The sequence below is a fragment of the Prosopis cineraria genome, unplaced genomic scaffold (genome assembly GCF_029017545.1).
Source record: "Prosopis cineraria cultivar Desert tree isolate PC_DT_omini unplaced genomic scaffold, ASM2901754v1 PC8, whole genome shotgun sequence".
Classification (NCBI taxonomy): Eukaryota; Viridiplantae; Streptophyta; class Magnoliopsida; order Fabales; family Fabaceae; genus Prosopis; species Prosopis cineraria.
Window position 1 is genome coordinate 32280216 of NW_026555339.1, and position 14794 is coordinate 32295009.

At 34.1% G+C, this 14794-nt stretch overlaps 1 protein-coding gene across 1 annotated transcript; it reads left to right on the forward strand.

Annotated features, from left to right (window-relative positions):
* Positions 1 to 232: 232 nt before the first annotated feature.
* Positions 233 to 3844, forward strand: LOC129319072 (uncharacterized). The gene is made up of 2 exons (XM_054964105.1): positions 233 to 551; positions 1312 to 3844. Exon 2 carries the CDS (start codon positions 1432 to 1434, stop codon positions 3559 to 3561), a length of 2130 nt encoding a protein of 709 aa, XP_054820080.1. The 5' UTR covers positions 233 to 551; positions 1312 to 1431; the 3' UTR covers positions 3562 to 3844.
* Positions 3845 to 14794: the final 10950 nt, after the last annotated feature.

The following is a 14794-nucleotide window of genomic DNA, read 5'->3' on the forward strand; positions in this document are numbered from 1 at the left end:
TGGAAGGTTAGTCATGAAATTTACATATCGATTGTTTCTAACTTCCACAAAAAAAAAAAAAATGTAAACAAAACTAACGAGGGGGGGGGGCGACGGAGCAAAAATTAAATATACTAAATACTAAATAGGATGCTGACGCACCAGCGGTGCACGTTAGCCTTATTCCGAGCATCGAGTATTAATTGTAATAACTGGTGTGCTTGCTCATAAAATTATCATTTTCTATTTTTAATAATAATAAATCCTATTTTTCATTCTTCCATTTCTGATCGGCTGTTCACGACGGAAGCTCCTGTTCATCGCCGCCACTCCGCACGATTCGGATCCACTTCCGAGCTCGAATTTCAAATCCTTGAAATCTCAGCTTCAAAATATTTTTCCCGTACCTTTACCATTTTGAATATTTCAGTTCGCCCCACAAAAATTGGCTTGTGTTTCGAAATTTTTTAGCGCAGTGAGATTCGCTGTTAGCTCGGGTCAATTTCGCTCGAGCTTCCAAGTACACGTGGCGATCTGGCTTTTCCTCAAGCCCATTACCAGCACCGATCTCGGTGAGTTTTCCCCCCCTTTTTTGGAGAATTATAATCTGTGCTAATTTTTATTATATTTGTGCCTTTTTTTTTTTTGGGATAATCTGAGCATAAATTTTGCGTCTTTTTCTTAGAATTTCGATCTTAGTGCAAAATTATGTGTTTTTATCTAATTTAGCTGAATTTGGTTTCCGATTGAGAGTTTGGTGCGTCCTCCCTTTTGGGAGTGGATTTAAGGTTCGAAATGGTATATTGAGTTTGACGTTGGACAAGTGTAGGTTCTGGCCAAGACTGAGAAATACAAGGTTTTGCATTAATTATCAATGAAACTGAAGGAAAGTAAGAAGATTGGAGTACAATATGTTCATGATTTATGATTTATGTTGTTTTGATTTGTAAAACTTCAATAAGAGTATCTAAACTGTACCTTGTTTCTAAGAAACCTTACAAAGCATTAGTCCTGAGTTGACGTTGAATAATTCGATCCAAAATTATTAGTACACGTTAGCTTACTGTTTGTTTTGTTGAGAAATTTGAATTTTTTGTACATTCTAATAAGAACCAATACTGACAGTCTGACAAGAATATGACCCAACAAAATTATAGTGTTTGATTACAATTTGATGTGCTGTGTGGTTTTTGACACACATGCTCGATGCATTTTGAACTCCATATAGCTGCATTGTCGAAGTATCAATGCTTTATAGTTGCACATGGATCTTAGATTAAAATCTTATGATCCTTGAAACTAAAATCGTCTCTTCTTTCTTCCACGAAACAGTTAGTAGACATTGAAACGAAGTTAGATGAGAGAATGGAGTCTTTCACATTGATAAACAAGCTGGGTGGGTCATAGGCTTTTGTTTCAGAAGTTCAGATCTGAAGTGACTTGGGTTCCTTCATGGAAGCAAGCAAAGAGGAGGAGGCTCATAAAGCAATAGAAATTGCTGAGCAGCGATTTGCTCAGAGAGACTTTGCTGGTGCAAAAAATTATGCATTGAAAGCTAAAACCCTATGTCCAGGAATGGAGGGTATAGCTCAAATGGTGGCAACATTTGAAGTTTACGTTGCTTCTGAGATTGAAAATAATGCTGAAAGAGATTATTATTCAATTCTCGGATTAAAACCTTCAGCTGATGAAGATAGCATCAAGAAACAGTACAGGAAGATGGCTGTGTTGCTCCACCCAGATAAGAACAAATGTGTAGGAGCTGATGGAGCATTTAAGCTTGTATCCGAAGCGTGGACATGGTTGTCAGATAATGCTAAGCGCAGTTCTTATGATCTCAAGAGAAATGCACAACTATCTGCTGGGGTTAATCAGACAAATTTGTCTTCAGTCCATGCTACAGGAGCTACAGGTTATACTTATAATAAATGTTCCAATTATTCAACCTCCCATGGTAGGCTTGACACTTTCTGGACAATTTGCACTTCGTGTAAAGTTCAGTATGAGTATCTACGCAAATATGTGAATAAGAGACTTTCATGCAAAAACTGTCGTGGTACTTTCATTGCTGTTGAAACTGGGGCACCCCCTGCAAATGGTTCCTTCCCATATGGTCCTTGGTCTTGTACACTGAGTAATAGTTATGGAAGCCATTCGATTGATGGAGTTACGTATGTCCCTACTAGCGCTCCTTATTTTAATGGAAATGGAGTCACTGGATATCATTCTGGACATGGATACGAGTATGTTCCAAATGTTTCATTTCAGTGGAGCTCAGCAAGACATGTCAATCAAAACGGACCAACTTCATTACCTGCTGCTGGTTCAGTATATCAGGCCAATGGACATGCGAAGCGAGGGAGACCAAGAATTAGATCAGAAGTCGATAGGAGTCACCATGTGGGAGAGACTGTTCTCAATATAAATCCAGATTTATCACATTCTTGTTATGATCCGCAGGAAGTTAATCCCAGTAAGCCTGACAAGAGAAGGAAAGTTGTTGCGGAAGCCGGCTGCAGAAATAACATTGAGGATAATGACTTGAAAGTTGCTCCAGAATCAAGATTGGCCAATAAAAATGAAAGCATTGGGCATTGCCCTAAGCTTTCCAGTACAAGTGAAGTTCAGTCCAAACAGTCTTCCATGGAATTGGTGTTTGACACTAGAAAAGCATTAATTGAGAAGGCCAGAAGAGAAATTAGAAAAAAACTGGAAGAGATGAAGTTGAAATCTGAAACGGCTGCTGCAGTTAAGGAGAAAGAAAAAGCAAAAGCTGAAGTCATTCAAGACAAAAAAGACACATATGGACGGCCAAGTCTAAATTTTTCTGGTCATCAACTAGAGCATAGGAAAAGCGGTCCAGTCTCAATCACTGTCCCAGATTCTGATTTTCATGACTTTGATAAAGACAGGTCAGAGGAATGCTTCAAGCCAAAGCAAATATGGGCCTTGTATGATGAGGAGGACGGAATGCCTCGATTGTATTGTATCATCCGGGAGGTCATTTCTACCAATCCATTTAAGATTCATATTAGTTACTTAAGCTCCAAAACTGATAGTGAGTTTGGCTCAGTGAATTGGCTAGATTCAGGTTTTACTAAATCTTGTGGAAATTTTAGGGCCTGGAGCTCTGATATTGTTGAGCATGTTAACATTTTTTCTCATGCTCTTAGCCGTGAGAAGGCTGGTCGAGGTGGTTGTGTTCGTATATATCCTAGAATAGGAGATATTTGGGCTGTTTACCGAAATTGGTCGCCAGACTGGAACAGAGGCACCCCAGATGAAGTGAGGCATCAGTATGAAATGGTGGAGGTTCTTGATGAATATTCTGAGGAGTTTGGGGTTTGTGTGACTCCCCTTGTAAAGTTAGATGGATTCAAAACAGTATATCAGAGGAATCCTGACAAAAACGCCATTAGATGGATACCGAGAAGAGAAATGTTGCGCTTCTCGCACCAAGTGCCGTCGTGGTTCGTCAAGGGAAAAGGAAGCCATTTGCCAGAAAGGTGCTGGGACCTGGATCCAGCTGCCACCCCAGATGGACTTCTTCATGCTGCAACTGCGGAAGGAAACGGTTTGTAGGCATTATTGAGACAAGTAATTTGATTATCACACTTTAGCATTCTTGGGACAATATTTAGATTTAACTGTACAATATGTCACATTTGGTTAGAGACCAGACCAAAGAGACATTAACCACGGATATTCTTAGAGGATGAGACTTTAAAACATGTCTCTAGACTTTAGCAATTGCTTGTTTACTGAAGTGTCTTGCTGCCATAGGAACTGTAACTGTTGTGACCCTTCGACACTCCCTGTAACTTTTTATGGTCAAGAATTGAAAGTATGAGTTAAACACGTTTTACCCTTTATTTTCAACTAGAATAAATCGGCCAATAAAATGCCACACCAGTCGCCGGATGACAATTAAAATTTCCGATACTCAGTTTAATAAGTCATTTTTAAACTTCAACTATCTTTGTTAGAGACTTTTAGTTGTCATTTGATGTGGCATCTTATAAGCTATTGATCTACGTTTTAGTTGAAAATAGATAAATGGTGGTATGAAACTACAATAACCGTTGTAGAAATATATGAACGTCTTATCTATTCCAATAGTGCTCTTGACATAGTAATTCACTTCAGCATTCTACAGGAATCATGAGAAGTCATGGTCGTTCTTACACGCACAAGCACGCATGCTCACTCGCACAGTTTACTTTCTTCATTTTAATTTCTAGGTTCCGGTGTCCTGTGTGGGTATTTTAGATTTTGTTCTGTCTGCGAGTGAGAATGCCAAAACTCACAGAATGTAGGGGAAATTAACGTAGGATCCAAAATTTTAGGTAATTTATGTTGAAATATCTTAAAGCTAGTTATTATTTTTAAGAATCAATTTTTTTTGGTAAAAAAGAAGAAAAGTTAATACCAAAGTTATTTTTTTGTCTGGTGTGAAATTGAGTCCAGATCAGGCCCAATTGGCTCGTTCTTAAATTTTTATAAGGATATTTTTGGATTACCAAGTTCAATTGGTTGATAGAATTAAATTAACTTATCCTCAATCTTAAGTTTGAATCCTTGATTATGTAGCTATATTAAATAAATATGTTATAAGGATCACTTTACACTTTTATGATCTTCAATTGGCTCATTCTTAATAAATTTTTATAAGGGTATTTTTGGACTATCAAGTTCAATTGGTTGATAGAATTAAATTAACTTATCCTCAATCTCAAGTTTGAATCTTTGGTTATGTAGTTATGTTAAATAAATATGTTATAAGGATCACTTTACATTTTTATGATCTTCAAGTATTGAATACCAGAAGCTAAAAAATGCAATTTATTTTAATTAGTGCATTTTTCCAGATTCCTCCATTAACTTGTAAAAATAATAACTAATTCAAGAAAAAATTATAGAGATGATTTAATCAAGCTTAGGAAGTCCTATTTAAAGGAAGAATAAACTTTGACTTTAGATGATAACCAATACATATTAAGAAATTTTCGTTTCTCAGCTGTTCAGCTACCTCCGGAAAAATTATCCAGATTTTTAACTTTATCTGACAAAATCATATCTCATGATATATGCTTTCAAATTTAATGATTCACAACTTCATTCGAAGCCTGAAATGTCCTCTATAAATGATCAAAACTTCAAAGTGATAATCATTATGTAGCTAATACAATACCTTTACCAAACTTGCTTCCTTGGATATGTATATCCAAATCATGATTCTAATTAAACTATAAACATGTTTGTAATTTATTTTCTCTAGTTACAACTTCAAAATAAAATCATGGAAATATATATGTGTGTGTATGTGTGCAGTTCTCAAAATATATCAAAATATTGTTAAAAGCAAGGTAAAAGAAAAATAACACTCTTCATTGCTCTTTCTACTTTTGGTTTTTAGATGATCATGCACCTAGGATTGTGACGTTATGAGAAGAGTGATAGTTTTAAAAATCTCAATAGCATTAATCCATTTTAAGGATCGAGAAACAGTGATAAACTCAATTAAAATTAATAAGCTTAAACCATAAATTTATAAAATTTCAACACGCACAAATATACATTGGCCAAAGTGTCATACAAGTAAGAGAATATCTAAATTAACCATATATTTTCTAAAAATTCATGGTATTAAAGTTCATTAACAATAAGTGTTAACCAATCAATGCTATTACAAGAATTAAAAAAAAATGATACCTTTGATTAAAATACATCATTGTCCCAACTTCTTTTGTAAATGAGCTTCTTTAGACTTTTCACAAATATCAAAGCCTAAAAATTATCTAACACTACTATATCATTTCTCACAAATCCAAAATAATTAAATTTCTAATTTATACATATTACATTAAATCACTCCCATCACTTCTTTCAAAAAAAAAAAATAAATTTATACTCATAATAGTCACCGTCAAAAATTCTACTCCATTTCCCAAATGAGTTTTTCTTCTCCACTTAATTTAGAAACAGCAAACCGTGACCCTCCCTTTCAGCAATATAAATAGCGAAATAACAGGGCATAGGGGAAAAATTACAATAATAGTTTTCTTGTTTTTATCTTGAGTGGTATCAATTTGGTACTTTCCAATCATTATTTCTATATCAAAAACTTACTCTATTTGATTGTATATTGTAACTGTTTGAGAGTATTATAGCTAATGCATTTAATTGTTTTAAATTGAGCATGTTTTGAGACAATGCATGATTGTTGCATGAAATGGTTTTTAGTTAAACAAACAAGTGGAAATATGCAAGCATATACTAAATATATCTGGTTTTGAATGTAAAATAGTGTTTGGTACAAAAGCATAATCATAAAGGTGGAAGTTCACCTATAGGGAGAAGTAGTGAAAGTTTATATGATATATTCTCCTTAGTTCCTGATGGGGTGCGGTGTTAGAGAATTTAATCTCCTTAGTACCTTTTTAGATGCGGTGTTAAAGATTATCTCCTTAGTATTTATGTAGGGCACAATGTTGGAGATTTGAACTCCTTAGTATTTGTGTGATATGGTGTTAGAGTAAGACACCCTGATTAGTGTATGAAAGGGGGAAACTGTAGTCTGAAAGTAGGACAAAACACCTTTGGCTAGGTGATTCTGCCACTGAAGGTGTACTTGGGGTCAACGAGTGTGTATTGTCCTAATGGGAGGATATGGTTTCAGTCAAGGTCATTTAAAAGCTGGGATGGTCGTTAATCATGCTCATAGTGGTGATTTGTTGTGAAATGGCTTTATGAAGTAAGATTCATATTTTATATTATGTTTGACCTATGATAGTTAGTAATAGCAAGTTATTCTATTATTGAGATTATTATCTTACCCCATGGTTATTTTTTTATAGGTCATAGTAGTAAGTCGGATAAAGGGAAAGACTTAGGGCTAGCTTAGTGCTGTTAAAACTGTGTGAAATCGGAGTTTATGTGATGAACTTAGTTTTTTGTGAATATTGTAAATGAAAAGTTGCCATAGGATATGCATGCATGTGTTGAATTACGAAAAGTAGTGATTTTGCATATCTTAGCCTTGTGTGTGTAAATATGTTATATATGTATTGAATTATGTGAAATGGGCTAAGATTTAATTGAGAATGTGTTGTGATTATGTAAGTAATAATTATGTGGTGAAATGTGTTTGTTGGTGAACTTTGCCCATTTATGTGAAAAGTGGTGAATTATGATTATGGGTTAAGATTGTGTTATGTTGGTATATAAATGTGTTGATAGTAGTGAATTTGTGGTGAATTATGGTTTAAAATGGCCAAATGAGTGAATCTTTGAGAAAATTGACGAGAAATGGCCTTATTGCTATGAAATGGGCGAGTTAGTGGCCAAATTTTGAATTATATGCCTATATGTTGTGATTGTGAGTCAATCAAGCGTATATGATCCTTTTGGACTTAGTTCTAAGACCAAAATGAATTATGAGACTAGATGTGTAATTTAAACACTTTGGTGCGTGAAATTTTTAAAAAAATGACTTTTTACACCTGAGCGTCCAAATTTTGATCAGATCGTTAAATCGTATCCAAATTTATCTCATTAGCTAGCTTATAAAATAAGCTTCTTGTAGGCGTTTGAATCACTCCAATCGAATGTCATATGTGAAACGTCACACACCAGAATTTTGCCTCTGCGAATTGTTATATGACAGTAAAAATCTATCATGTGCGCTATGATCTATGGCTTAACAAGCTGTGGTGCATGGCATAGAATGGAAGCTCGTGGCTTTGTGTCATATACAGTAGTGCATGTGGTGCATGCCATGATGCATTACCCATTTTCTGGCCTTATTTCTCTTGAGGTTGTTGAATCATATGTTTTAATGATTACAAAACTAAGAGAAGAGGTGTTTGCTATGTGTGCAGATACATAAAAAATCATGGATAAAGACAAAACTTCAAGAGCATGAAAAAACAAAAGAAGATGAAGATTTATAGGATAAGTTATTTAGATTCAATATGAAAACTTTGAGAGCTTAATCATATGTTATCATCCTTGAAATGAAAGCATTATCTTTAGCTTATGAGTCCCATTTATGCATCTTAGGATTTATCTTAATCAATTTAAGCTTGTGAGTTATGTCATTCGAGCTTGAATTGGATCATAAAAGTTAAGCTTTTTATTGCATGATGTTTAATGCGTGATTCAGTATGATCCCACATGTGGTTTGTCATTCTAAGCACACCAACTAACTTTTCATACTTGAATCAGTAGTGATCTGCGTGTGATTTGTCACTTATATTCGTGTCATGCCTTGATGAAGCTTCTGTGCTCTAATTCATGTAAGATACCCTTATATATGCATGCTTGAATTGTCACCTTGTGTTCCCTTGCATATTGTGAAGTGTCATCTCTCGCCTTGAATTGAATGTGTCTATGTGTGATTTGTCACTAAGTCTTTTGAATACATTTTAGCTAAGTGAATCTCAAGCCATTTCAAGCTTGTTTCATCTTGTACACTTACATGAATTGTTTTGAATCTCTTCAATCATGCAATCCATGCTGCATGATATGTTTTTCCAAAATGGCCTAGTTTTGTAACTAGCCATTTCACATGCGTGCGTTAGAGTATTCCATGTGTGATTTATCTTCTAGAATGGTTTGAGTTTTGTAACCAACCATTCAACATGTGATAATGAGTAGGTGCTACACGTGATTTATTACATAGAATGGCTTTGGCTTTTTACTAGCCAATTCACATGTGAGAGCCTTATGGTCACATGCCTATTTTGTCACATAGAATGGTTGGCATATTCATGTCCTCCAAAGTATGTGTGAGTCTCCCTGATGTTCACATTTGAATTGTCACATATGCTTAACTGCGTTCTAACATTAAAACTATATATGTAATCACTATTTCAATGGTTTGTCAACTATTAAAACTATATATGTAATACAATTCAAGTCTAGAACAAGATTTTTAATCTTTAAGTAAACTATTAATCATTTGAACATTCTTAAAAAGCTTTCAAAGTTATGTATTGAAGTCTTGCATCGATTCATTTATTATTCTCAATAAAGGTTGTGAAAAAGCTCTCATAAGTTTCTAAGCTTTTAATTGTGTTCAATCTACTCTTTCAAGAGAGTTATTTTTTGAAAGTTTTATACTTTTGCTGAAATCTTGAAAATGTGTTTTTTAAGTTTTTTGTAACAACTTACTAGTTGTAGCAAGGTTTGTTATTAAATCAAGACTAGTTAAGTCTTGAGAGTTGTATTGTGGTATCAAGCATCCATTGAAGCTTATGAGTTTAATTGAAAATTTCAAGGGTGATCTTGGGGATATGACGTAGGCCAAGTTTTGGGCTGAATCAGGGTAAATCTCTTGTGTCTAATCTCTTATTTCCTTACTTCTATTTTCTTCACTTTCAATTCATCAAAAAACTTTAGTATCACTTAATTCACCCCATCTTGAGTTCCGCCTATCAAACAATTAGTATCAGAGCTTGAACTTTTGATTAAGGACTTAACAGTTTATGAGGATTTTATGACTAGTTTTGGTGATATTATTCTCCCTAAAGGTTTCGAGATCAATAGGCTTCCAGAATTCAATGGTGAAAACTACACGTTTTGGAAGAGTAAAATGAGATTGTTCTTTAAGGCTGATATCTTGATTTATGGGAAATTGTTGAGAATAGTAAAGGGCAACAAGTGAAAAAAGTAAGGAGTGAATTTATTTAAAATGAAGAAAACTGGTGCTACTAAACTCCAAGGCAAAACTATTCATAACAAGTGCTTTAAGTAAACAAGAATACTTTCGTGTTGGCAATCATGAAATAGTAAAAGAAATGTAGGATGCTCTCAAAATAGCACATGAAGGCATATAAGAGTATGAGCTTTTCAAGATGAATCTTAGAGAAAGCATCCAAGAAATGCAAGTTAGATATACTCAAATGATGAACGAGCTTGCAGCACTTGGAAACACTTACACACAAAAGGAGCAAGTCAGAAAAATCATGAGAGGACTTCCTACTGAATGGAAATCAAAAATCACTACCATTCAAGAAGAAAAAAGTGATTCTATGAGATCAGTGGCTGCATTGTTCGAAAGCCTTGCTAAACATAAAGGGAGATTATCAATGTTGAATGAGGATGCTGAAAAGAAGAAGAAATCACTGGCACTGAAAGTATCATAAGAAAATTTTAATTCTAAAACTAGTGATAGTGAAGATTCTGATGAAAAAAAAATGGCAATGTTTGTTTAGAAGTTTGGGAAATTCTTTAGGAAGAAGTTCAATAAGAAATTCTCAAAGAAGAAAGATAAGGAGATTATTTGCTTCAACTGTAAAAAGCCAAGCCACATCAAAGTTGATTGTCCCCTAAAGTAAGAGAGCAAGGACTACAAATATGACAAGAAGAAGTGCAAAGCATATCTCTTTTTAATATGGGGTGACTATAACCCTCCCTTATATCCGCTAGATATAAGGAAAGATTAACTTAATTACCACGATCACATAACTAAATTGTAATCAAATATTTTGTTTTGAAAAGCTTAGGCCTAAGACTTGCTTGCAAAATCATCAAAATCTTAACATATTAGAGCGATACACAATGAAAAACAAATAGTTGCATTCATGGCTTTTAGTGCATGCCTCTAAAACAAAGAATTAAGGTCAGATTAGGGGTCATGCACCGTAGCATGCAACACATGTGCCATGGCATATGGCACATAGCTACACTCCCTAACCTTCTTTGCAACATGTGTTGCAGCATGATATGCCATGCATTGTGATGCACATGCCAGTTTCTGTAATTGTCATGTGATTGTTCATAAGGCGAACTTCCGGCATACGCTATTTCCACATACGACATCCGATCGGAGTAACTCAAGTGCCTACATGAAGCTTATCTCATAAGCTAACTAATAAGAAAACTTTGGACACAGTCTAATGGTCTAATCAAAATTTAGATACTCGGGTGCAAAAAGTCAGTTTTAAAAAAAATTTAGTGTACCCAAGCGCTCAAATCAATTATATTATCTCATTAGACCATATTAGTTCTTGAACTAAGTCCAAAAGGACCTAATACACATGATTGACCACATTCTATTTCACATACACACACATATCATAATTTGGCCATTCAGTAACTCATTTCCACATTTCACAACATTACATCAAACACACTAGTTTGGTCATTTTCACCACCAATTCACTATAAATTATAACTTTACACATTCACAACATATTTACAGATAAATGTTTGCTTTGGATAATTATTTCACTACAAATTTCCACTAATAGGCTAAGAATCACAAAAATCACTACAATTCTCAACAAATCACAACTTTAAACATGCATGCAATCCCTATGGCAACTTATATACATAGTATCACATTAAGTTTTAGTTCATGGCACAAACTTAGAGGTTTCATAGCCACGACACCATTATGCCGGTCCTGACTCTTTTCCCTTACCTTGATCACTATTTTAACCTAAGAAATTTAACTATAGGAGTGAGATAAAAATCTCAGTAACGGACTAACTCTCTACTATTGACTATTATATGCAACTTTGAGAAAACATAGCACAATATATATAATTGAACATATCATATCACATATGTTTTACTTTAAATCATATCAAAGTATCATTTTGCCTCCTTTACAATTATATTCACTACTTTTCTAGAATATAGGATGATCACTACCGACCGAACCTCCAAATCACCCTGACTTGAAACTATAAGCTCGCCTTAGACTAATATGCACTCTCATTAGTCTTGAGCTTACCTTCAGTGGTAGAATCACTTGGCCAAAGGTGTTCTATTTATCTTCTAGACTATAGTTTCCCCTAATACACACAATGGGGTGTCTTTGACTCCAACATCATATCACATCGATATTAAGCAATCCAAATTTCCAGCACCACACCTCAATAGGTACTAAGGAGATAATCTCCAACACCGCACCTAGAAAGGTACTAAGGAGATACAATTCTCTAATACCATACCCCGTTAGGCACTAAGGAGACTAAAGCCATATGGTCTTTCACTACATCTCCACACAGATGAACTCCCATCCCTATGATAATGCATTCCAAACCAATCATAGGTTCTCAATCACCACCATACACATATATACATATATATACAAATGCAAAATTACATAATTTCACTTGTTTATTTAATCAAAGTTCATTTTCATGCCATAACCATGCAATAACACAAAACATGCTTAGTTTAAAATAATTTCATGTAATAGATAGCATACTCACACACAGTTATAATAAATAGTCAAAAAGAAGAAGTTATTTGGTTACCTCAACCCTTTTGTTACAAGAAAGATTACCCATAAATTTCAACTATCACTAACAGTTCACTGTAAACTTTATTTATGAACTTACTTAGAGCCAATCTACATATAATTGGCATTATTAGTCAATTGATCTCATTGACTTAAAACACTTTATTATTAGTTAGGGCTATAACTAGCCATCCATCTCTTTCCAGTTAACCAATCCAAGTTAATTACCACTCAATCACCACTTTCTATCACTTTAAATAATCTCATTTTACTTTTACACCATTTCCACCCTTATTTCTATTGAATTAGGGCCAAATTGAGCTTATAGGTTCAAACCTCTATAGTTCAACTTTAAATCAGTTACAAAGCTCTAATTTAACTTTCCATAACCTTTTTATTATTATAGGGTAAGAAATTAACCCCTTAAATTTTCTTGATTTAATTTCTCTATAACTTATACTAAGAGAAATTATAATAGAATTGGAGGTAAGGGCTATACGAAGCTTACCCAATAAGTTACCAGTTAGAGGTACCTTCTAATACCTCAAAATCACTTGCCCTAGTACAACTTTGTTCTCTTCTCTTCTCCCATTATGTCTCCCTCTCTCTTTTACTCTATTTTCATGAGTTGATTCATGACTTATCACTTTATTTTTGGTTAATGCGCCACAGTGTAGGCATCATCAGTCATTACACGTGGCACAATAAGCCAAATTCTCATTGCACACACACACTTCACTCTAAGACACAGTTCTTTTGCTCATATTTGTTCATTTAATATCCCAAAGACTCAAATTACTAAGTTATCATCCAAATTTCTAATCATTTACTAATTACAAATTCACCTTTGATTAGTAACTAATTATGGATTAGAAAATCAGGGTGTCATAGTGATAGTGATGAGGAATCTATAAAAGAAGAAGAAAATCTCTATCTAATGGCAAAAAGTGACACGGATCAGGTGTCAAGGAGAGTTACACTGAAAAGTGATATCTATATAGTGGCTGCTCCAAACACATAATTGGTGATAGCTTAATGTTTTTACATATGGTAGAAACTAAAAACAGTAGGACTGTCACTTTTGGAAATAATAAGAAAGGTAGAATTCTTGGTATAGGTAAGGTTGGTAAGAATTCTTCTAACTCTACATACATAGGTAATGTTTATCTAGTTGATGATTTAGGAAATAATCTTTTAAGCATAAGTCAATTATGTGACAAAGGTTATGAGGTTATATTTAATACTGTGTGTTGCATTATGAGAGATGAGAAAATAGAAAAAATCCTTCTAGAAGGGAAAAGAGTTTAGAATGTGTATTCCATCAACCTTTGTGGTGATGATTCCTTGAACACAAAGTGCCTAATATTTATAAATGATGAAAGTTGGCTGTGGCATAAGAGATTAGCTCATGTAAATATGAAGCAACTAGACAAGCTAGTAAAGAAGGATCTTGTCATCATACTACTAAAGATAAAATTTGAAGCTAACAAATTATGTGATGCTTGTATGGAGGGAAAGCAAGTCAAGACTACATTCCACAGCAAAAATGTGGTGTCTACCTCAAGCCCTCTTGAGCTGCTTCATATGGACTTAATTGGTCTTTCAAGGGTAAAAAGCCTAGCAGGTAATCTCTAAACTTTTTTATTATTGATGATTATACTTCATGTCTCATAAGGATCAAACTTTTGATTATTTTATGGCATTTGTAGCCACAGTTCAAAATGAAAAGCATTTAAAAATTGTAAAGATTAGAAGTGACCATAGTAGAGAATTTGACAATTTCAACTTCATTGATTTTTGTGAAGAACAGGGAATAAGTTATGAACTCTCAGCACCTGATAACCCCTCAACAAAATAGAGTGGTAGAGAGAAAGAACATAACCTTAGAGGAGATGGCAAGAGCTATGCTAAATAAAGAAACTACTAAAATACTTCTGGGCAGATGCTATGAGCACAGCTTGCTACATCATAAATAGAGCTTATGTGCGACCCATTCTGAACAAAACACCCTATGAGCTCTGTAAAGGAAGGAAGCCTAACATCTCACATTTGCATGTTTTCAACTGTAAGTGTTTTATATTCAACAATGGTGATAAGTCATATTTGTTACACACTTTTCTTAGACATTTAGGACTATATTTCATGATAGAAAAACCTAAAATGTGCATTCTAGGTTTAAATTAGGGTTTTAGGCCTCAGTGGGAAAGTGTGCATATTAAGGGTATCTTGGTCATTTTTGCACTTTGTTGGGAAATCAAGGAAAAGTTAGGAATTTTATGTGTGCATTAGTTTTAGGGCCATTTCTATATGTTAAGAGTCTCCATATATATTGATATCACATTCTTAGTGCAGTTTTGCCTAAGTGTTCAAGTTCATGCATTAGGGGTAATTTGGTCATAAAATGCACTTTTTCACCAAATTAGGGTTAAGCTTAAGATTTATGTCTGTGAACACTGTATTTTGTCCGGACAATTTTTTTATTTAATAAAATTAATAATAAATAACCAATATATATATATAAAAATACAAAATGAAATTTAATCTTTTAGGATTGTATTT

What these genes read in the sequence shown, in the direction of transcription:
- LOC129319072 (XM_054964105.1), top strand. Translation starts at nt 1,432, where the DNA reads ATGGAAGCAAGCAAAGAGGAGGAGGCTCATAAAGCAATAGAAATTGCT.